General features: G+C 32.6%; 4 protein-coding genes across 4 annotated transcripts; 3 read left to right on the forward strand and 1 right to left on the reverse strand.

The window, feature by feature from the left end:
- Positions 1–4,217: 4,217 nt before the first annotated feature.
- On the forward strand, positions 4,218–12,007 carry LOC112771513 (MLO-like protein 6). Its single transcript, XM_025816279.2, has 12 exons — positions 4,218–4,402; positions 5,087–5,203; positions 5,279–5,339; positions 5,422–5,510; positions 5,609–5,683; positions 5,765–5,859; positions 5,977–6,026; positions 7,890–7,930; positions 8,018–8,191; positions 8,435–8,470; positions 8,582–8,649; positions 8,734–12,007. Exons 1-12 carry the CDS (start codon positions 4,223–4,225, stop codon positions 9,158–9,160), a joined length of 1,413 nt encoding a protein of 470 aa, XP_025672064.1. The 5' UTR covers positions 4,218–4,222; the 3' UTR covers positions 9,161–12,007.
- Positions 12,008–12,881: 874 nt separating this feature from the next.
- Positions 12,882–13,573, forward strand: LOC112770892 (uncharacterized). Its single transcript, XM_025815365.3, has one exon. The coding sequence runs from the start codon at positions 13,027–13,029 to the stop codon at positions 13,351–13,353; it is 327 nt and encodes a 108-aa protein (XP_025671150.1). The 5' UTR covers positions 12,882–13,026; the 3' UTR covers positions 13,354–13,573.
- Positions 13,574–13,835: 262 nt separating this feature from the next.
- Positions 13,836–16,272, forward strand: LOC112770891 (syntaxin-71). Its single transcript, XM_025815364.2, has 6 exons — positions 13,836–14,878; positions 14,953–15,021; positions 15,125–15,169; positions 15,404–15,466; positions 15,565–15,641; positions 15,761–16,272. The coding sequence occupies exons 1-6, from the start codon at positions 14,360–14,362 to the stop codon at positions 15,771–15,773; spliced, it is 786 nt and encodes a 261-aa protein (XP_025671149.1). The 5' UTR covers positions 13,836–14,359; the 3' UTR covers positions 15,774–16,272.
- On the reverse strand, positions 16,145–17,758 carry LOC112770890 (uncharacterized). Its single transcript, XM_025815363.3, has 3 exons — positions 17,428–17,758; positions 17,047–17,333; positions 16,145–16,966 (listed from the first exon to the last, which is right to left on the reverse strand). Exons 1-3 carry the CDS (start codon positions 17,615–17,617, stop codon positions 16,361–16,363), a joined length of 1,083 nt encoding a protein of 360 aa, XP_025671148.1. The 5' UTR covers positions 17,618–17,758; the 3' UTR covers positions 16,145–16,360.
- Between the last annotated feature and the right edge of the window lie 5,826 nt (positions 17,759–23,584).

The raw sequence follows: 23,584 nt of genomic DNA on the forward strand, positions 1-23,584 counted from the left end.
TTGAGCACAGAAAGTTTCAGGCTTTTCTAAGCCAGGTTGGTTTGCCTGCAACAAATACTTTGAGGCATGAAATCTCAGGTCCAAGGCTTGATGCTAAGTTCAGTGAGGCCAAGGCTGAGTCTGAGGCCAAGATAAGGGATGCCATGTTCTTTCAGGTGGCTAGTGATGGTTGGAAGAATATGAATTGGTATAGTTTGTGTTGTGGTGGTGAGAATTTGGTGAAGTTTGTGGTGAATCTTCCCAATGGTACTAGTGTGTTCCAGAAGGCTTTGTTCACTGGTGGAGTTGTGTCTTCCAGTTATGCTGAGGAGGTTCTGTGGGAGACTGTGACTGGTGCCAGTGGAAGTGTTGTTCAAAGGTGTGTTGGGATTGTTGCAGACAAGTTCAAGGCCAAGGCTTTGAGGAACTTGGAGGCTCATAACTATTGGATGGTAAATACTTCTGGTCAGCTTCAGGGGTTCATTAGTTTAATCAAGGATTTTAACAACGAGGGCTTTTGGAATGAGTTAGAAGCCGTTTATTCCATTGTGAAGGTCATAAGAGGAATGATTCAGGACATTGAAGCTGAGCGACCACTGATTGGTAGATGCTTGCCTCTTTGGGAGGAGTTGAGAACCAAGGTGAAAGAATGGTGTTCCAAGTACAACATTGCGGAAGGTCCTGTAGAGAAACTAATGTGTCCAGAGACTAATGTGTCAAGAGCAGAACGACGTCGTTTTGTGTTAGAGGGACTAATGTGTCCCGTTTTCAAAACATCCATCCCACTTATTTGCCACGTGGGAACACCGATGAGCCAGGTCAGCATAGGGGAAGCCAACTCAGCATTTTCCGTCCGCTCTGAGGGTGGCTCATGGATGAAGGGACGGATCGGTCTTATTTTAAGGAACGTCAGGGATTTAAATGTATTTTCCAATGCTCAGAGACGAAAATGTCCTCGGATTAAAAGGTCAGGGACTAAATTGTTCTTTTCTCTAAATATTTTATATAATCATCTAATCACATAAATTTTTTAAAATGATCATTCATTTAATCAATATGAAAATTAATTATTTTGCTTTATATAATGTATCATATTCATATATGCATTAAGCACTCCGGGCCACCATGTGGATCCTAGACTAATATAAGGCTGTTATTATAAGTGCATTCTGAAAAGCCCATAAAAGATTATTTCTCCTTCAAAGATCAAACAATATATGATTAATGAGAGAAAAAAAAAAAGCATTAATTTCTTGAAGGGTGAAATTTGTGAAATTTGACAAGAAATTCAATTAACAATTCAACAGGTATTTTTAAAAAATGGTATAATATTCAACTTTTTATTACAATAATTAAAAAATTAAAATAAACACATTTAAATAAATTTAGTGTCTTTTTAAAATTGAATACACATCTAAAATATAAACTAAATAAAATTAAAATTTAAAATTTTTGTTTTAATTTTATTATTTTTAATTATTAACAGATTATCATTTAAATACACTTCTAAAAATATGAATTCAGCAAAATTGAAAATTTTAATTCGTCTGTGTGATTATTCGTCTGCGCCGCTGTCCTCCTCGGCGCCGCCGCTGTCCTCCCGGGCGCCATTCTTCCGCTTCGCCGTTCTTCTGCAACGCCGTCGTCCGCCTCGCTCGTCCTTGGCATCGCCTTCCTCCTCGCTGTTCAGTCCGCAATCTCACTTCGTCCTACTCCTCGTCGCGTTAGTCCTCATCAGCGTCGCTAATCCTTTTTCGTCGGAAGTGGACCTCAGGTATTTTGGATGTATTTAAGAAAAAGTAATTCATAGTTAACCGTATGTATCTGTTTGGTTATTCAATCACATTGATTTTGTATGCCATGTACATCCTAATTTGCATTGGAGAATGATTTAGGTAGAAGAACAACTTAAAGAATCACAATCCTCAAATTGTCAACACTGTTATATATGCAATTACGACCACTGCAAAAGTTTAAATTTTTTATTTATGATTTTAAATGTGTTTTAAAAATATTTTGTGAATTACTTCATAATTTTAGATGTGTTATTTTTTAATGTTTAAATTTAAATTTCAGATTTATAATTTTGGATGTGTTTTAAAACTATTTTTTATATAAGTTAATAATTTTAGATGTGTTACAATTGAAAAAGAAATTACTGCCACTATAAAAAAGAAGCGAAAAACAAGATAGAAGAATAGAAGAAATAAGAAAATCGTGTTATAGAGAGAGAAAAAATATAAAAAAAGAAAACAACTAATTACAAAGTGGATAGGAAGTTAAAGAAATTTTAATTTTTAAAATTTAAATTAATCTTAATTATAAATGTGTATTTAAAAAATAAGAATATATTTTAATTAAAAAATAATTAAATAATAGCCTTTTCCATCAATTAACCACAATTGTGGCTTGTAGTTGTAGATAATGTAGAGATGACCATTTTTCATTGGAATATTGCTGGTGAGAGACAACGAAAGGTGGAACAATTAGTGATTAGTAATGTTGAAAATGATTTCACCATGCAATGCAATAGTAATAAAATAGGTTGTTGGAACATCAGCTTCCAATTGTTAATACACATTAATCAGGAGTAGGACATATGGGTCTAATACTCTTATGGCAATTTGCAAGTTAGTATTAATCATTGTCCATTATATTGGGTCCTAGTCTTTCAACTGTAGTAGGTCACCAAGTTGACCAACAAAAACAGGAAACAAATAAGATAAGATCAACCAATTGAGCCAATTTGAATCCTTAAATTTTATTCTTAATCTTGTACTTAATCATTTCATTTGTGTTCTTTTTAGTTGGCGTGTTTGAATGGTTTATAACTAGAATTATTCCGTTTGAACAAAAGTTTGATACATTACTAACATTATGTGATTCTTTATATAACTTGAGTTTCTGTTATTAATTATTATATTGACATGGCAAATATTATGTCAATTCTCGGAATGCCCCAACAATGTCGCTTTTAATATTTTTATTGTTTTAAGTCAATGCATACATTTGCACAAACCCAATAACATACATTATTGAAGCCCTATAAAACCCACATTTGTTTCAGACCAAAAAAGTTCATGTCATTTTCACTCATAATTTAACGGCTCTCAAATTCGATATTTTGTAAGGTTATGTAAATCAATTTGAAAGAACTCTTATTAAAAAACATAAGATCGCAATGCAAGGACTCTTATTTTAATTTGCATAATTAGTTGCCATTCCGCCAAGATTTCAGCAAGACAGTCCAAGTCAAGTTTTTGGTCAATTCCTTAGCTTATTGATATACATGCGTCATAGACAAGAGCTTGATTTTGTTGCACTATGTTTAATAATTATAATTTTCTCTAACCAAGTTGTGTTAGTCTAATAATTAGTTCACGTCAATATTAGGGTCTAAAATTCACTTTGTGCATGTAACAATTGAATTATGAATTTTCTTATAAAGTCAATGGAGTATTTGTATAATGTATACAATGGACTATTTATTTGACCCAATATGAGTTAAAAAAATGAATATTCAAAATAAAATACTACTAATTTCTCAAACACAATATACCCATACTATCCAGGTACCAGGGATAATAAACATCTGATATTTTACTGAATCGAACATCTGATATTTTCCATTGACTCTCTATACTTCCTCTTGAATTATTAGAATTCTGATCTACAATGAATTAGTCATTGACCTGTCGAGATAGTTCTTAACCTGATGAGAGGAGATATACTGTAAAAAAAAATTCCCTTGGATGTGTTGGATGCTTATTTTCAACATTCCTTATGTATACAGTTGAATAAAATAAAATACCGTTGTTTGTCCTAACGTAGCTCAGATAATATAATAAATAAAAGGTATAGTCCTCCTCCGATCTCTGAAGAATGAACGTAGAGAGTAGTATTATGGGTGGTGGAAGAAGCTTAGAGGAAACGCCTACTTGGGCTGTGGCTCTTGTTTGCTTTGTCTTGCTCTTAATTTCTATTTTCATGGACCACATCTTCCACCTCATAGCAAAAGTATGTATCCATAAACAATCATGCACCATGCTTTACTTTTACTTCATTCCTTCATGCATTTTCCTTATTTTTATTTGCCATACATGCAGTGGTTGAGGAAGAAGCGCAAGAAAGCTCTCTACGAGTCACTTGCAAAGATCAAGTCTGGTATGTATTAATTAATAATTAGTTCATCATCATCACTAATAATAATAATAATAATGATGCATGCATGCATGCAGAGCTTATGTTAATGGGGTTCATATCGCTGCTGCTAACGGTGTTACAAGGTCCAATATCGAGGATATGTGTACCGGAAAAGCTTGCTGCCACGTGGCACCCCTGTAATCATCAACAAGAGCCAGAGGACCATCATGTATTTTTACTAGCCCCTGGATCATCTACTCATCAATGTGCAGCTCATCAGGTGCAATTATTATATATCAATTATCATCTATACATATATGTATCATGTTTTTATATGGGTGCGTTTGTTTCCAAAAACAGGACAGAACAAGACACTGAAGAACAGAGATACAAATTTAAATACAAATTTTTTTGTTCTTGTATTCTGTTTGGTGAAAAAATTAGAACAAATTATGAAAAGGAAAAGTCTAGGGGCTAGCAACTTTTGTGTTTTCTAGCCAGTACTTAACCATCAAAACAAAAGTGATTGATCTCCCACCATTAACTGTAATCTCACACCATTAAAAACATTATTAATGACCAATTGATGATTACAAAATATCAAAATTGCTGGCCTCCTAGCATTCCTCTTATGAAAATTCAATTTATTCCTTTTTTTATTTAAAAAATTTGAGATGAAAAATATAATAATGAAAAATATAATTATAAAAAATTAATAAAAATAATGAAATAAAAAATAAAAAATAAGTTGTGTCCTTTGTTAGTGTCTCTGTGTTCTTCTTGTCAGCATAAACACAAAATACATTAATTCAGTGTCTCTGAAATCTGGACACATTATTTCTATTCATGTCTCTTTTGTCAAACACTATTATGTATTTCTGTATCTCTGTCTCAATGTTTTGTCTTTGTAAACAAACGCAGCTATATTATACATCAAATTTATTGACTGAGTATGTATATGCAGGGTAAAGTGGCGCTTGTATCTGCTCAAAGCATTCATCAACTGCACATATTTATCTTCGTGCTCGCTCTTTTTCATGTTCTTTACTGCATATTTACTCTCGCTTTAGGCACTGCAAAGGTAAATTACCCATAACTCTAAATTCTAAATCTTAAATCTTTCTGTGCTGACCTTATTGTTACATTTGATGAATAGATGAGAAGGTGGAAACAATGGGAAGAGGAAACAAAGAAACCTGAGTATCAATTTTCACATGGTTAGTTATTATTTATTAGGAAACTAACTCATCACATTGCATTATATTCTACTGTGTTTTTCATGAATACTACATACAACAGATCCTGAAAAGTTCAGACTTACGAGGCAGACTTCCTTTGGGAGGAGACATTTGAGTGTGTGGACCACAAATCCTATTCTCGTTTGGATTGTAAGTCAAACTCATCATTTGTCTCATGTTGTTCTTAGTTTCTGTATCTATGTATATGTTGTTACATTTATTACTATTTCTATTATGCATGCATGCAGGTTTGTTTCTTCAGGCAGTTTGTATGCTCAGTACCTAAAGTGGATTACTTGACCTTGAGACATGGGTTTGTCATGGTATATATATTTATGTTCTTCATTTTTTTTTAATTATAATTAACTAATGACTCTATTTCATGCATTATTTAATTGATGTAGGCACACTTGGCACCTCAAAGTCAGCAGAAGTTTGATTTTATGCAATACATTGAAAGAACATTGGAAGAGGACTTCAAAGTTGTTGTAGAAATCAGGTTCATGTGATGATTACTATATATATGTATTTTAACAATTAGCTACCAATACATTATTAATTCAGTGAATTTATAATTAAGTGCTTTTATTTTATTTCCAATTATTTGTTGGTTCAGTCCTCCAATCTGGTTCATCACAGTGTTGTTTCTCCTGTTTCACACGCATGGTAAGCCAATACAATAATAATACTACATCTTGTTATAATAACTACCCACAACACACATATTAAATAGGTGACTTCTCTTATGGCATGGAATTCTGTAGCTAAGGATGGCTAAATTTGACCGGCCAATCTCACAATGACATGTGGAAGAAAAATTTGTATGTTGCAGCACAAGTACAAGTACGATAACTAATAAGAAAATTATTACAAGGACATTTAGGGATTTTTCCAGCCAAAAATATGTTTTTGTTATATGGGCCTTAATCTGAATGCACCAAACATAAAATAGAAAAATAGTTGGATATCTAAAAATATTAAAAAATAAATAAATATAATTTTTAAAAATGTAATATAAACTAAGATGAATAGGACATTATAAAAAAAAAAGAGATGTTATTTATCTTAGAAATTAATTAGAAGTGTATGTCATTACTTTCAGTATTAAATCATATTTGTAAATGCAATTATATAGCTTACAAAGGATATTTTCTTCTTTACTAGATAAATATATAATTAATTAATCATCGTTATGAATGTATTTAAATTATTTTTTATTTATAATTTTATATTTTCACAATAGTAAATTGTCTATAGTAAAATAAAATATATGACGGAATTCCCAACACTGATGAAATAAAATTACGAATAATGAGTTATAGTTTTTGTTGTTTTTTATTGTATTTTTATGAGTCAATAAAAATATAAATTGTTAGTAAAGTTGGTGTATTTTAAATTTGTTTTAATGATTCACACACCCCTGATTGCATATCTTTATGTGATTATGTCAACACAGGCACTTGAATAAATTTTCTATTGAATTTAAGCGTAACTCATCATTATAATTTACATTTTTTTATCATTATATATATATATATATATATATATATATATATATATATATATTGCCAAGAAACTATAGTTCAAATGGTCTAAGTGTCCCCATATTTATCTAAGAGGTTGTAAGTTCGAATTTTTTTATCTTTGATAAAAAATTATATTTTTTAAAAAAAAATATTTTTACTTAAAAAGATACTTTTAACATAATAAATACATAAATAAGTATTTTATATTCTTGTACTTAAACATAATTGATAAATAAAAATTATTTTTACATAAAATATTCAAATATCAAATTATTTTAAAAGATTTAAAAAAAATAATTATTTTAAAAATTCACCCAAATAAACCCTTAATCTTGTTAAAATTGAATTCAATTAATAGTACAAAGTCATTTCAATTTATTTCAAATTAATTCTTAATGAAGTAATTTTATACCGTTAAATTTCATATTTTAATAGATTTTTCAATCTTATAATAAACTAAGAGAGCAAATTACTCATTAAAAAAATTAACATAAATCATAAGTGACTTAAACAAATTTATTTCTGAACAAAGATTTATTAGAAAAGTATGTTTGCATTTTTACAGACTTCACACGAATAATTCTTTATGAAAGAAAAAATATTTATCCCTTTTAAAAATAATAATGAATGAAATTTTATATTATAATACAATAGTATATATCTATTAAATGAAATTGCATTTTCAAATACCATATTCATTTTTTTTGAAACACCAAACCAAAATTTTCATTTCATGTTTTGATCCATCCATACTAGGCCCATGTAACAGAAAAAAGTTATTGGTTGAGAAAATCTCCCAAATATCCTTGCAGTAACCTACTCTCACTTACTGCGCTAAACATTGATCCGCTCAATGAAAAGATTCTCTTTGCCACATGTCATTATAATATTAGTCAGTCAAACTTTAGCCACCTTTAGCCACTTAATCCCATGCTACCATAGAACTCACCTATTAAATATATATATATAACTCTACATTTATGCATGAACCTTCTTATTACAGGGTGGTACTCTTATCTGTGGATGCCTTTTGTTCCTTTGATTGTAAGCACATATGTTGTGATTATTATTGATTTAAACATACATGTAATAATGTGAGGGAGGAAATTAATGAAACGAAATAAAATGCAGATAATTGTAGTAGTTGGAAGCAAGTTGCAAGTGATAATAACAAAGATGGGTCTTAGAATTGGAGAAAGAGGAGACATAGTAAAAGGCACACCGGTGGTGCAGCCTGGTGATAACCTCTTCTGGTTTAAGAAGCCTCAACTTATGCTCTACCTCATTAATTTTGTACTCTTTCAGGTACATATAAATATTTTCAATAATACTAGAAAAATATAAAAAAAAATTAAAATTTATTTTATTTAATATTTATTAATTATTGTTAGAATTAATATATATTAAATAAGACAAATTTTGATTATTTTTAGTTAATTTTTTTATTATGAAATATTTTCATATACTTACGTATTTATACTGTCCTGTACTATACTATAGTATACCTCAATAACCAATGGGTGTGTATATGTTTGTTTATCCAAACAGAACGCTTTTCAGCTTGCTTTCTTTTCTTGGACTGCGGTAAGGCCTCAGAAATTTATATTTTTGATATATTATTTGGATTAGTTTAATAGTTAATTTTTTGTATGCACGTAATGATATAATATTGGTTGAATATTATTTAATGTTCAGCTTCAATTTGGAATGAAATCATGTTTCCAATCGAAAACAGAGGATGTGGTTATCAAAATCTCAATGGGGTGAGTGAGTAACAAATTATGAATGATATTGATGGTTATATAGTAATTAAGATGGATGGATATATAATACAATGAATTGGGCAGGATATTGGTTCAAATACTTTGCAGCTACGTGACTCTTCCACTCTATGCTCTGGTGACACAGATGGGCTCAAATATGAAGCCCACCATATTCAACGAAAGAGTAGCATCTGCTTTAAGGAATTGGCACCAAAGCGCCAAGAGAAACATAAAAAAGAAGAACCGTGGTGGATCCTCCTTCTCTCAAACCACAACTCCATCTCCAAACCACTCTTACGACGCTGATTCTCTTTCGTCCTCCAACGGGGCCAGGGCCCACTCTTGTTTTTCTTCTTCGTCTTCCTTTTCCAGTTCATCTCATCACCACGAAATTGAAATGGCCCATCTGGCCCATCACCAACACCAGAATCTCAAAGAGCCCAATTCCGTACATGTTGCTTCAGATCTACCACTGCCCCAACATGAAATTCAGATTGAAACCAGCAAGTAATTTTGGAGGATTCTTAGTAGGAAATATGACTTGGAAATTCGGATTTTTTTTTTTTTTTTTGCTTAAACGATGTAGAGAAAGGAACAAATTATGGTTAGTTGATGTATATGAGTGTATAGAGAAGAGCTCTTAGATATCTTTCAGAAAGGCATAAATATGTTTTTTATTCTTGTACATTTTGATTTTGATTCATCTTCCATAAATTTGTATTTTTCGTTAAATTATTCGTCCAAAAAATTTAACAATTAAATAAAAATATATTAAAGAGTTTTTTTGGGGGGTTTATGTAACATAAATTGTTAAAAAAAAATTAAAATATTTATTAATTTTAGATCGTATTTAATATTAACTAATTATTACTAGAATCAATGAATGTTAAATAAGATAAATTAAAATTTTTTTTTTATCTTTTTAGTCTCTATCGTTATTGATATATATCTAACAGAATTTTTAATTAATAACAAAAACAATTATGCTAGACAACAAAAAAAATTTTAAATTTATTTTATTTAAGATTTATTAATTTTAAAAATAATTAATAAATATTAAATAAAATAAATTCTAATTACTTTTTACTAATTTTTGTTTGTTATCAAACATTTATATAACCAAAAAAGATAAATAGAAGAAATGATGATTAGAGAGATTGGGTTTTGGTGAGAAAAACCGTGGGCAAGGGAAACTGAAATAAGACAAGCCCTGATTTTTCAGCTCCATACGAGACCAGAGGGCGCCCACGTTAATTGTGAAGATGGTTGTACTTATTTAAATCAATGATTCTCCCCAGAGTGAGAGAGTATGCGATGATGTTGTTGTTACTTGTTTTGATGTGGATTGCAATATCTCACTTTGTTAGTAAGTGCATGGAGGAAATACAAGAGAACCACATCTGCAATAATCATGACCGTACGATGCGTCGTCTTCGTGCCTCCCATGGCCCACCTCTTCATCTCCGCCCTCACAACCTCTAATAATTGCATCTCTGATCTTCATCAATGGTGTATTGTGTTGGGAATAAGACACAATTCCCCCTTGAGAAAACACCTTTGACAGAGAAATAAAATAGACACAATCACAACACAAGAATTTAACGTGGAAACTCCAATTACCGGAGAAAAAACCACGGCCGTTGTCAAATGACAACCAGAGAATATCACTATGTGAAAATTGTTACAACACATAGACTTCTTTCTCTCACCGGCACCCCAGTACACCCACACTCTTTCAAAGCAAATATCTAACTACACCTCACAACACTCTCTAATCAAAGAGTACAGAGGAAAAGAAAAATCAGATACAAGCTTAAAGTGTTTCTGACTGGTGCAAAAACAAATGGAGAACTTAGCCTCATATTTATAGCCTAGGCCACCCACTCCATTTGCTATCCTAAGCAATGTGGGACTAATTCAACCAAATCCTAACAATCTCCACCTTGATTGAAATAGTCACACATCTTCAGCTTCCATTGTCAACACCGACAATTCTTTGCTGCCATTGTCTATACCGACAATCATAGTTCAGAGAACTATCATACTCCACCATGAAAGTATACTCACTTGGAATTAGACCACTCCAAGAATTTCGCCTTGGTACAGATCGAAACCTTGCTGAAAATTCATGGTGCAACTTCCAAATTGGCTTTTCCTGGAAGTTCTTCAGCCATCGACCTAACTCCGCCACACACCTTGCATCTCAACGCCAACCAATGCCCGTGTGCAATTGTGGACCCGATTGCCACAACTTATCCTTATCCATGGCAGTGCGGTAATACCATGAGGATACTTCTTGTCTTCTAGAGAACATCATCTTCTCTCATAGAGAGAGCAACCAGAGATCTTCTCCTTCAACGCCTTGTGCAAACCTGATTGTATCAACACATCCTTGACTTGTACTTGCCACAAGCCAAAATTGATTCTTCCATCAAATTTCTCTATTTCAAGCTTCACAGCACTTGAATATCCAGACATTGTTGCAACCGTATACTGGAATAGTATAACTCAACTGTAGACCGTGCACTAGGAAGGGTCCCCAGGAAAGAGAGGTGGGTCACAATGGACACACTTAAATACCAAGTCTTTCCTTAGCCAGAACCTTTCCAAACTGCACTCTCACAGTGTCACACTGCCTTCCAGCAACAACAACAGCAACCAAAGATCAACCTCAAGCCACAGGACAAAATTCTTTTCTGATGTGGAAGGTCAGACTAGGCTGCAACCACAGAGCATACTAAGAATAAATCCCACCGAACCGAAGCTCTGATACCACTTGTTGGGAATAAGACACAATTCCCCCTTGAGAAAACACCTTTGACAGAGAAATAAAATAGACACAATCACAACACAAGAATTTAACGTGGAAACTCCAATTACCGGAGAAAAAACCACGGCCGTTGTCAAATGACAACCAGAGAATATCACTATGTGAAAATTGTTACAACACATAGACTTCTTTCTCTCACCGGCACCCCAGTACACCCACACTCTTTCAAAGCAAATATCTAACTACACCTCACAACACTCTCTAATCAAAGAGTACAGAGGAAAAGAAAAATCAGATACAAGCTTAAAGTGTTTCTGACTGGTGCAAAAACAAATGGAGAACTTAGCCTCATATTTATAGCCTAGGCCACCCACTCCATTTGCTATCCTAAGCAATGTGGGACTAATTCAACCAAATCCTAACATATTGCTCACTCGTTATCATGTACAACCTACCATTTTGTACTTCATCACTTCTATGTTTCTGTAACACGCATTTCACAAGTTATATATACTTTCTTTTTAGAGAGTTGAGCGTTGGTTTATATCCACTATAGACATAAGAAAATGTTTATCCACTTTTAGATTACTAGTGCCACCGTAGATATATTCATATGGAGCAAATTGACTCAAGCTCAGGCAATTTGCAAACAGATTGGCCTAGTTTGAACTGAATTAGAATGATATTTTTATAAAATTGATTAGTGAGGATTATAATTTTGTTTTCCCAAATCGATTTCGATAACATTAGGCAAAGCCAAAACACACATCTAGGCATGTGCCGATATCTAGGTCATTAAATTGATATCAATTTTTAAAAGAGAAAGTCTAGCATTAGGACTTTTATCAAAATATGATTTGCACTTAGTAATTTTTTATTATTAAATGAAATCTCACACGTTAAAAATATTATTTATGATTAATTAATAATTATAAATTATAAAATATACTGATTTTTTAATACTCTCTTTTTTAAAAATAAATAAAATAATAGGAACAAACTATCGATTTATTTATCAGACAAATTCTATTAATATATAAATTAATTATTAAAAAATATGAGAAAATTAATAAAATTTATTATTTTTTTGACAATAATTAATTATTAATATTTAAAAATATATTATTAAATTATTAAATTAAAAGAATTAAACTAATAATTAAAAATACTAGCCAAAGAAAATAAATTTTACTTATCTTTAATTTTTTTCTTAGTTATTATTTGTACAAAAAACATCACAAAATCATTATCTATATAAATACATATTAAAATATATAAAATAATATATATAAATTTATAAATATTAATTTTTATTATACAAATAATATTTTTATAAACTAACCAGCCCATAAATGGTTGTATACATGAAACCTAACCTAACATGGTTGATTATAATTTCATAAGCAGGTAAGAGAGTGGATAAGTACAGAGAGAAAAATAAATAAAAAAGAATGCAAATAAAGCCGTATTTCATTACACACCATTCTAACTAACAAAGAAGTAGGAATCCGTCTCCTCATTCATCATTCACTTTTTCTTTCTATTTTTTTTCACCTTTCTATCACTTCTCCCTCTCTCTTACACGGATTTCTTCGTCATCACCAAACATGGCAAGAGGCGCCTCTCAATCTCAGTCGGCAACATCTGCCACCACCACCCGCCCGGGAGTCATGGCTCCCCGCGGCTCCGCTGCCGCCACTGCCGGCATGCGTCGCCGTCGCCTAGCTGGAGGCAGCACAGGCGGAAACAGCTCCGGCAGCGTTGGAGGCGGTGGAGGGCCTAGCAACATGCTCCGGTTCTACACGGACGACGCGCCAGGACTGAAGATATCGCCGACGGTGGTGCTGGTGATGAGCCTCTGCTTCATCGGCTTCGTCACCGCCCTACATGTCTTCGGCAAGCTGTACCGCTACAAAGCCGGCGCCAACGCTTGATCCTTCAACTTCCGATCCGATCGGATCTCCTTTGAATTTGTTCTTCTTGTGATCCGTGCCCTAATTAAGAGCTTGATTTTCGATTCTCCTTTTTGTAATTCAACGCTGCGTTTTATGTTCTCGCTTTAACAGGGTTAATCTTTTTTTCTTTTTTCTGGATGCTGTAAATTTTCCGTGGGCTTAATTTTGAATTAGACTTGCTAATTTTGCAGCTGTGAAATGATTACTTCTTGCCGATCTACACTCTACTTGTATATATTCCGTGCAAATCGACGAGCTTCGCTTGGTTATTCGCGATTGTTGCAATCATGTTATCTTTATCTAACGCTGGAAGAAACCGTTTCTCGTGTCCCAATCAAATACGACAAATTATAAAATTGCTTGAAATTAGGCGACAATTCACTTCCAGTTTGTTGTTCTGCGAACTTGAAATGAAATGGTTGAGTTCATCAATTAATTAACTTACATAAGATCTGGTTTTCAACATTAAATGCTGCACAGCTAAGAAAGCAGCTAGTTTCTCAATTCTGAGTCTGAAAGGCAAGTTATAGAATGCTCAATTAATTTTGTTAGCTGTGGCATCTATACTATAGAGTACGTAATTCTGGATGACATTGATTCTTAGTGGGTAAGTCTACACCTGCCCAACTATCAAAATAAATGAGCCAAGGATTTCATTTCCCTTCTTTGGGCACAGAAACTTTGTTATACGAGATTCAACCGCTTATTAATTTTGTACACGTGTCACACTATACAAAAGCCAAAAAGTGCAAAAAAGAAAGAAAGAAGGATTTGTTGTTGGTCGTTGAAGGCGTGACATATATAGAGATGGAAGGTGGTGTTTGGCATTTGGCAGTTGGCAGCGTGCCGTTGTGTGCGGTGAACGCTTCATTTTGAGTTTGACATGGAACGCTTAATGTTATTGCATTGTTATCGCAAACACAAAAACCAGAGACAACAACCACCATAACCTTTCACGTTCGTCTCTCGTCTCAACAAGAAGAAGATGACGGTGGTAGACATCCTGTTCCGGGTGGACTCCATATGCAGCAAATACGACAAATACGACCTCGACAAGCAGCGGGAACTCAATGCCTACGGTGATGACGCCTTCGCTCGCCTCTACGCCACCGTTGATTCCACCATCGAAGCCGCCCTCAAGAAATCGGATGCTGCCTTGGCAGAGAACAACAGAGCAGCTGCTGCTGCTATGAATGCGGAGGTTCGACGCGCCAAGGGTAGACTCATGGACGAGATTCCCAAGCTCCGCAAATTGGCCAAGAAGAAGGTTAAAGGTTTGACAGACGAAGATTTGGCGATCCGTGAGGATCTTGTATTGGCATTGCCAGAAAGAATCCAAGCAATACCCGATGGTATTACCACTGTCAATCAAACTGGAGGAGGATGGACATCGCAGCCCAACATCAAGTTTGATTCAGACGTGCATCACGGCACTGATTATTTCGACCAAACTGAAGAATCCAGTCAGTTCAGAAATGAGTATGAAATGCGCAGGATCAAACAGGCAATGCACCATTCATTCCTTATTTTATGGTGTACAAAGCAACATTGCCTTATTCACATTTTTTATTTGTATAGGATGAGGGTCTTGACTTCATATCGGAGGGATTGGATACTTTGAAAAATCTAGCTCATGACATGAGTGAGGTTTGTTATGAATCTACCCTACTTTTTTTAATTTGGAGATGATAGATTTCCAAGATGATAACCATTTTCTTTTGCTTTTCTCTTTCCCTTGAACTATTTTCAGGAAATGGATAGGCAAGTTCCTCTAATGGACGAAATTGACACAAAGGTAACAAACAAAAACTTCTCATATATATATTATTGGTGAAAACTTGTATACAATTGTGTTACATGCAGTTGATAACCGAGAACAATTAAATGATTTAATATATTTGACTAAATTGTTATTTAATAGTTTTTAACTATCAATTTCAAACGAAGATATCTGCATGTGAGTTTCTATTTATATTATTTTGTATGTCACAAATGAATGATATGGTGTCTTGATGGCCTGATCATACAGGTCAATAGGGCAACAGCTGATGTGAGAAACACTAACAAAAGATTGAAGCAAAGTCTCACTGAGGTAATCCAACGTGATTAATTGCAATTTTCTTTGTGGAAAAAAGGGTTCAAGTTTCCAGTGAATAATTTATCTTTTTATTTTTTAAATTTCTTCTCCAGATGAGGTCTACTCAAAATTTCTTCATTGACATCATTCTGCTCTGTATTCTTATCAGCATTGTTCTCTATATATACAAGTAAGCCTTCTTACCCTCAATCCTCCCATGCTTTTCCAATTCAAATTCAAACCTATGTATTTCAAACCTTGTGATGCTTTTGTATTCATCATAACAAACCAATGTCTCTTTTGTTTCAGTCAACTGAGGTGATATGATCTCAAACTCTTTTCGCTTTGTTGTACCCGTTGTATCATGGCTTCACATTACATTATCATTCACCTGCTGGAGGATGTCAACACTATTTTTTTTATGTAATTGTTTGATGTATTATTTTGTCATATCTGATATGTCATAACCCCCAACACACACACACAACAGAAAAAGGAGTAAGCTAACCATTGTTTATTGTGGTTGATCAGCGAGGAAGTTCTTGCATGGAAGGGGGTATTATTCTTACATAACAATTACCAACAAGCTTTGTACTTATATATATGATTTGAGATAAGATGCAACTATTTTGTGGGAAGAATATAAATTGTTTGTACAAGTTTTATCATTAGTTATTACTGAGTAGGATAAAATTCTAGTTGAAATGACATTGTGCAGATTCTGCACAAGCTAGCATTATTCACAATGTTTTCAAGGAATTTCATGAGTATATAGAAAAGTTCTATATATATTTATTACAACCACGCTTAAAGAACAATAATTCACTTTAATATTTGAGGCCTATATTCTTAGTTGTATATCCATGAAAATATACAAGTGGAATAGAGAGTATTGAATATGTCTTATGGTCAATCACTTGAGCATTGTGGGTATCTTCCTATAAAAGCTGATTGCTTTAGCTCTTGAAAGTTGATGCTAGGCTCTGCTGCTCTCTTATTGAATATTATGTCATCTTGAGACTGGTTTTGATTGTAGAAGTTCAAACCTCCATTAATGATAGAAGATTCATCATCCATTGCGGTCTCCATGTTCAACTTCCTGTTAAAGGAAATGAGATTCTCATATTGGTTATCCTCATTAGATTTTCTTTTCAGTGAGTTGAAGTAACAGTCCAAAGGAGAAACTGTTGTAGAAGAATCTTCTCTGTGGAAACCATCTTCATGAACTGAAGTTATTGGATCATTGCCTTTGCCATCCTTCAAGTTCAAACTTGACATGCTCTCAGTGGTAGGAACATGGCCACCAACAAGAATAGAAGCTAGGATCTGATAGTCTTTGTATTGATAATCAGTGATCATATCAGCATGAAAGTTCATGTTTGTTGCTGGATAACCTTCATCACACCTTGGCAGATTTGGTAGCATGTTTGGTTCACAAGGATTATCTTGATTCTCACATGAGTTCTTCGATGAGTAGCCTTTGTGTCGAACGCGACAGAGTACCCAGTCATCTAACTGTAAGAGCATGGAATGATGAGTACACAATAAAAGAAAAGAAAAATGAGTGGCACAAATATTTCTTTATGAAAACTTACGCGCATGGAACCTTTGAGCCTGGAGGGGCTGGTGATTGTGTCAACCAATCTATACTCATTCATGATCCAATCAGTTTTAGTCCCCTTTGGAGGTCTACCTAAATAGAAGACAAGAGCTTTCTTCACTCCGATGCGCTTCGATCCATAAGAAGTGAGAATCGGCTTGTCAGTTCCGGTAGCCTTCCAGTACCCTGAACCTGCTGCCCTGTTTGGCCTCAATCCATTTGGATACTTGCGATCTCTCGGGCTAAAGAAGTACCATTCTTCCTCTCCAAACAAAGCCTTCTCTGCACAATGACAAGAAAAAGCAAATACTATCTTTATAATGACAAGGAAAGATTTAGTGAACACACAAAGTGGATGAGGAATTAAAGAACATACTTGGCAAATCCCAAGGGTTATACTTATAAAGATCAATCTCAGCTATAATGGAAGCTGGAAGTGGACGAGAGCTGATTCTGTTTTGTAGGTAATGAACTATGAGTTCTTCATCAGAAGGGTGGAATCTGAAACCTGGTGGAAAAGTGTAGCTGCTGTTAGAGGCATGTTGATCTCCTCCTCCTTCTTCCATGAAAAGAATTTTCTTTGTTCTTGACAAAGGAATCAACAAGTGCCGATGATACCAATATGAATTTTTGGCTTGCTTTTAATAAGAAACCAAAGTGTGTCATCCACATTATATATATGGCTCTAGTCCCATGCACATGTGAAGATTGAAAGGGAGAGGAACCAATCACTTGCATGTAAAGTTTGTAAGAAAAGACAGAGAAAACCAACCAAATTGGTTTTACTCGTTGAAATTGACCTTCACCTAGCGGCACCACTCTACCAAATTAAAATTATATCATCTGCTTAACACCTCATCAGCACAATACACAGTGGTTTTCTGCCTTAATATGTTAGTGTCACTTTCTCAGCAATGTTGTTTATAGAACTCATCATGTGAAAGAGAAAATAATTGTATCCAAAACAAATCAGATTAAGAGCTAAAGAGAGAGTTGCTCATTTAATTGGATAACATACACAATAGATAGGAGCAATACGATCGGAATTGTTAAGGTCCAACTCCCATATTGGGTCTAAAATTATATCTGTTCTAGGAACTCTTTTTCTGGGGATATATACACTACAGAAAATCCTGTGTATATTTCGCACATATTTATCTGAATCTCTTTAAATTCTCTTTTCAAACACTATAAATAAAGAGTTTAAAATATATTCAAGATACGTTATTTATTCCTAATATTTATGCTTCTTAGATTATTATTGACTTGAACGTCAATGCTTTTTTGATCTTATATATACACTGCTATTTCATAGAGATGCATACTTGTATTTCAATCTCAAGTATGAAGTAAATTTATCAGAGTTGATACCGTTACCTTGTGACTGAGATCCTTCAAATGATGTTACTAATTACTATGTTACCAATAATGGTGGTAGGGTAATCATAAGAAGTGAAAGAAGGAAAGTAGCACAGGGATGACATAGGCACGTACATAGGTATCTGCGGTTGGACAAGTACGTCACTTGTCTTATTAGAAAGACATAATAAAGCCACCCAACCGCACTTTTTATTATTGCCTTGAAACTTCCTTGTTTTAGCATTAACTTTGTCCCTTCTTCCTTGTCTTCTCTTCTTACTTCTTACTATACAGCTTCCAAACACTACTCTCTACCAATATGAACCACAAACTACGTGGGGGCCTAGCTTTGCTACATTTACACCTTGCATGACACTTAGCTTTAACATATTATACAGCTCACGTACTTACATATGTTAAATTTATCTTCACATAAAGATAACTGCACGTGAATAGTAACCAAAGTTTTTTCGACTCATTAATTATTTTAAAGTTTTGTGTTAGTTAAGAAGCCTTGTAATTTGTTACTATAACTTTTCGTCTAATCTGAAATACGTTTTAGCAATAAGAGTGTGGTTTGAAACAAAAACCGATGAATCCCAGGTTTTGAATTTGGTGGAGAGTAGAGAAAGCTACTCTAGATTTGGAAGTTACCTGGTGTAAATATGATTGGCAAATATCCCATACACACACTGCATAACATTTAGAGACATAGTTCCAATCGATTCAAAACTTGTCACCTTTTGTATGTCAACCTCGAATTCTTGGACCAGCATTTCATGCTTTTCGTCCATCACAAAGCTTAAGCCACCTTCTGATCATCTCTTGCGTGTTCTCCAAGCTAAGTCTAGAACAAGTTCATGATGACGTGCTGTTTTCTCGACAAAAATTGAAATGCACTTTTTTAGCTCTCATCTACTTTCAATAATTTGTATAATTATTGAAATTTGGAAACTAATATATTCAGTATGTAATGTCACAAATATGGGCAATGGAAAAGATGAGGCAAAACTTTTTGTCCTCTTTAATTTTTCGTGGGACCCATCATTGGCTACTACGTGGTGTTTTTTTTAATGTGGACTAATGTGGTGTTATTTTTAAATGTGGAACCATTTAATTAGAGAAATAGATATTAGATCATTCAATTTGTTAGAAGTACAGAAATCGGACTGTTCGATTTGTAAAGATACAGAAATTGAATTGTCTGATTTGTATTAAAAAATTAAAATATTTGAAATACATAAATTGGAGCCTCTTATTTATATTTTTTACAATTTTAAAAAATACTAAAAATATATTTTTACTTCTATACTAAAAAAAAAACCTTATTTTGTTTATTCTTAAAAACAATACTATAATTAATTAAAAATATCGTTCCATTTCAAGCCTCATATCCTACCTTTTAATTAAAGAAAGAAAGAAGCAAGTAGTTATCGTTGGGAACTCTTTTCTCTTAATTCTAAAACCATCCATGTATGATAAATAACCAAAAATGTCAACTTTTTTAAATATATTCCAAATTAAAAAGTACTCCATTGTTATTTCTTTTTACGTGAACTTAGTTTTTTTTTTTCTTTTTTTTTTCATGCTTAGAGTGTTAAGCCCAATTTCCCAAATACAGCATACGGATCATTGTTCTTCTTGGTTAGTTTGGGCCTACTATTTTAGTCCTTCATATTGGTGTTCGGCCTTTTGTTCATCACTATATAGGGCCTTCCTTCATATTATTCTACAGAGCTTGCTTAATGCTGGTTTAACGGGAGTCTCTATCTCCTGTACGGTCTTTTTGTAGTTTTTTGCTTTGGGCTGGTGCCCCATATTATTAACAAAAACAATTTTTTTTGAGCTTTTGATTTATGAAAAATAGTAGTATTAATGTCTGGTGTAATTTTCAAAATCAAATTTTAATTTTTTAAGAAGTTATTTAGGAGCTTCTAGAGAAGTTAAAAAAAATGACTTCTCTCATAATACTACTATTTTTTTATCACATTTCTATAAAATAAACATTTTTAGAATTAAAAATTCAAACACAAAATAACTTACTTATAAACTACTTTTAATATAGCTATTTATTATTTAAATTATTTTTTTAAAAAGAATCTAATTAAGCTGTTTATTCAAAAGGAACCATATATGTTAACTAAAAGTACAAAGATGAAAGAATAGTTCGCTTTGTAATTTAAAAAAAAAAAGAACCAAAGTATAAAGGGGCAGAAAATAAATGCCCCCAATATTTTGTGCCATGAATGTTGACCGCTGAGGCTTTTCTTTAATGGTAAATCTTGGTGTTTTTGAATGTGTTGTCCTTTGATTCAAAACTAAGCGAAGACAAAATAGTAGATGAAAACCTTAAATATTATAGGGCAATTTACTCAAATAAATAAATTGGGTGAAAGCTTTACTTAAATACACAAAATAAAAATTTCTTACGTACATGTGCATTTTCACACTTCTATGTAAATTGTGAGAAGTTACTACGGTTTCTGATTTTAACATAAACAGTGGCAAGCTACCACGGATTATGGTGTTTGTGGTTTGTGTGTAAACCGTGGCAAGCTCCAACGGATTACGAAGAGAGAAAGCTAAGCATAAATCGTGGCAAGCTTCCACGGTTTATGAAGGAGGAATTTTTATCATAAACAATTTATTTTTAGATGTTTGATTACATCAATGTGGTATCATTTAGACTGCGCATGATAATTGTGACAGAATACATGTATATAATAGAAGCTCAAACCGCTTAAACTATCAAATACATAGCAGATAATATATTAGACAATTCTCAAACCTTTTTAACTATCATTTCCTCTTACTTTATTATTGTGTCATGTCATGCACCCAACAAAACTAATTTAATGTAATCTAAACTTCACTCTCAAATCTCAATACTCACTGCTCAATACACAATAGTAAAACAATTTTATTAACACATTCATCGTATTTTTTTTAAGTTTTGGATTATAAAATTAAAGTATCAATTATATGTATAAAATATATATTAAAATATAAAATATATATTTATACAAAGATTAGTATTTAGGATCCTCCTTAGTTTCTTGATAGCGATATGTACAAAATGTATACATAGAATGGCTCCATCCATGTTGAGCCTTTGTCTTCTCTTTAGTCATGAGGATCGGTAAATGGTAACGGATGCACGTGAGTACAGTGTGCATGAATTTAAAAAAATATATATGGATTTCAAACTCGTGACACAAAGGAATTTCTTAGGAAATGATGATGATGATGATAATAAAGCTACCAACACATAGAGATGATGAGGAATATTTATGGGAGAGCCCAATTCATTGTGTCTGCTGCTGGAATAATAAGGTATATATATAGTCTTTACTCAATGATGACACCATTATAAGTAGTAATATATTCACGCCCTTTCAGTCTAAGATTAAAAACTAATTCAACATAATAGGCATTAAGGAGCCCTTTCAGTCTAAGATTAAAAACTAATTCAACATAATAGGCATTAAGGAGTACCAGCAAGCTTTATATTTTGTAATTATTAATTGGTTATTAATAGTATTTTTAATAGTATGAGATTATATTTAATGATAAAAGATTATTTATTTTTTTAATGATTAAATATTGACCATATTGTTAAAAAAGTGCTGGCTCCTAAACTTTTTCATAACATTATTGCTTATTTGCTAGATATGATTCAGTGTTAGATAATAGATATGTAATGTTATTAATTATTATCGTGCATGCATGATCATGTATGTCCACGTGTATTTCTTATACTATTCACCTACTTTAATTTTAACACTATAATATATGTTGTCATTGCCGCTATTATTTAATTATTTACATTATCATCATCAGATACCTCTTTACATGATGGTATCTAAATACCTCTTTACATGATGGTATCTAAATTGCTCTTCAGAAATATATAATAGTAGCGGTACGGACTTAATTTGAATAGTTTATGTTACTAGGTAGCATTTTACGATTAATGATTCATTAAAAGTTAATTTTTTACGAAGTAATAAAAAATAGAGATACGGGAAAGAAAGATCAGAGGATGGTATAGGTATACCTTATATTATAGTAGAAATATTGAATTTAACAAACAAAATAATAATGAAATATAAGACTAATCGAGTGATTGAAGAAAAAGGGAAATATTTTTTTCTTTTCTTAAACTGTGCTGTGCCCACAGACTAATTAGTGGAGGAGCCCTCAACACTATTAAAAATATCTTGTAATTAACAGGGATTATTGTTGTTCTTAAGAATTGGGATATGACTTTTTTGAAAGAACAGAAATCACTGTTTCTGGCGTGCTGTTCAGGCAACACCTAATTTCCATTTTCCAAAATAGTTCAAAAAATATGATTTCATAATAACGATTTCATAAAAACTTGTCAATAAAAAAAACATAGGACAAATAATAACGAAAAGGGGAACATGTGGAAGGGAATGGGGATTATATATGAACGCGTGTTTGAGTGTATGATACCTTATATCTTATTATAGTGGGAGTGTTTGAACATAAGTAAATAAGAAAGACGACACAAATTATAAAAAATCGTGATGCTAAGGGATAATAGAATTTTGTGGAGAAATGTAAGAGAATTTTGTTTTTGATATTGGAATAGTAACGGTGTTTTTTTAAGATGTGGGTTGATGGGGTGTTATTCTTAAATGTGGGATCATTTAATTAGATAAACAAAAATTGGACCGTTCGATTTATGAGAGTACAGAAATCGGATTGAGGAATTTGAGAGTACAGAAATCGAACTGAGGAATTTGTGAAATCGGACCGAGGGATTTGTGAGAGTACAGAAATCGGACCGAAAGATTTCTGTTAAAAAAAATTAAAAAATTTGAAATATAGAAATCGGATCCTGTAATTTGTATATTTTTCACACTTTTAAAAAATACAAAAAATTACCGTATTAAAAGTATATTACTACTTTTACTTCCATATACAAAAAAAACCAAAATGTGAAGCAATGTACATATTATTGTAGAATGGACAAATAAAGCTGTAGATGTCTGTCATGTCTTTTTAGTAAACTATTATTTTAATCTTTTAGATATTTTAATTTTGAGAAAATAATATTATAAAAATAATTTTTTTAAATATTTTTTTAAAATTTTCTAAAAGAAATTGAATCATTTGTCATTTATTTAAAAATATTGTATTTTATT

Source organism: Arachis hypogaea, chromosome 18, assembly GCF_003086295.3.
Source record: "Arachis hypogaea cultivar Tifrunner chromosome 18, arahy.Tifrunner.gnm2.J5K5, whole genome shotgun sequence".
Lineage (NCBI taxonomy): Eukaryota > Viridiplantae > Streptophyta > Magnoliopsida > Fabales > Fabaceae > Arachis > Arachis hypogaea.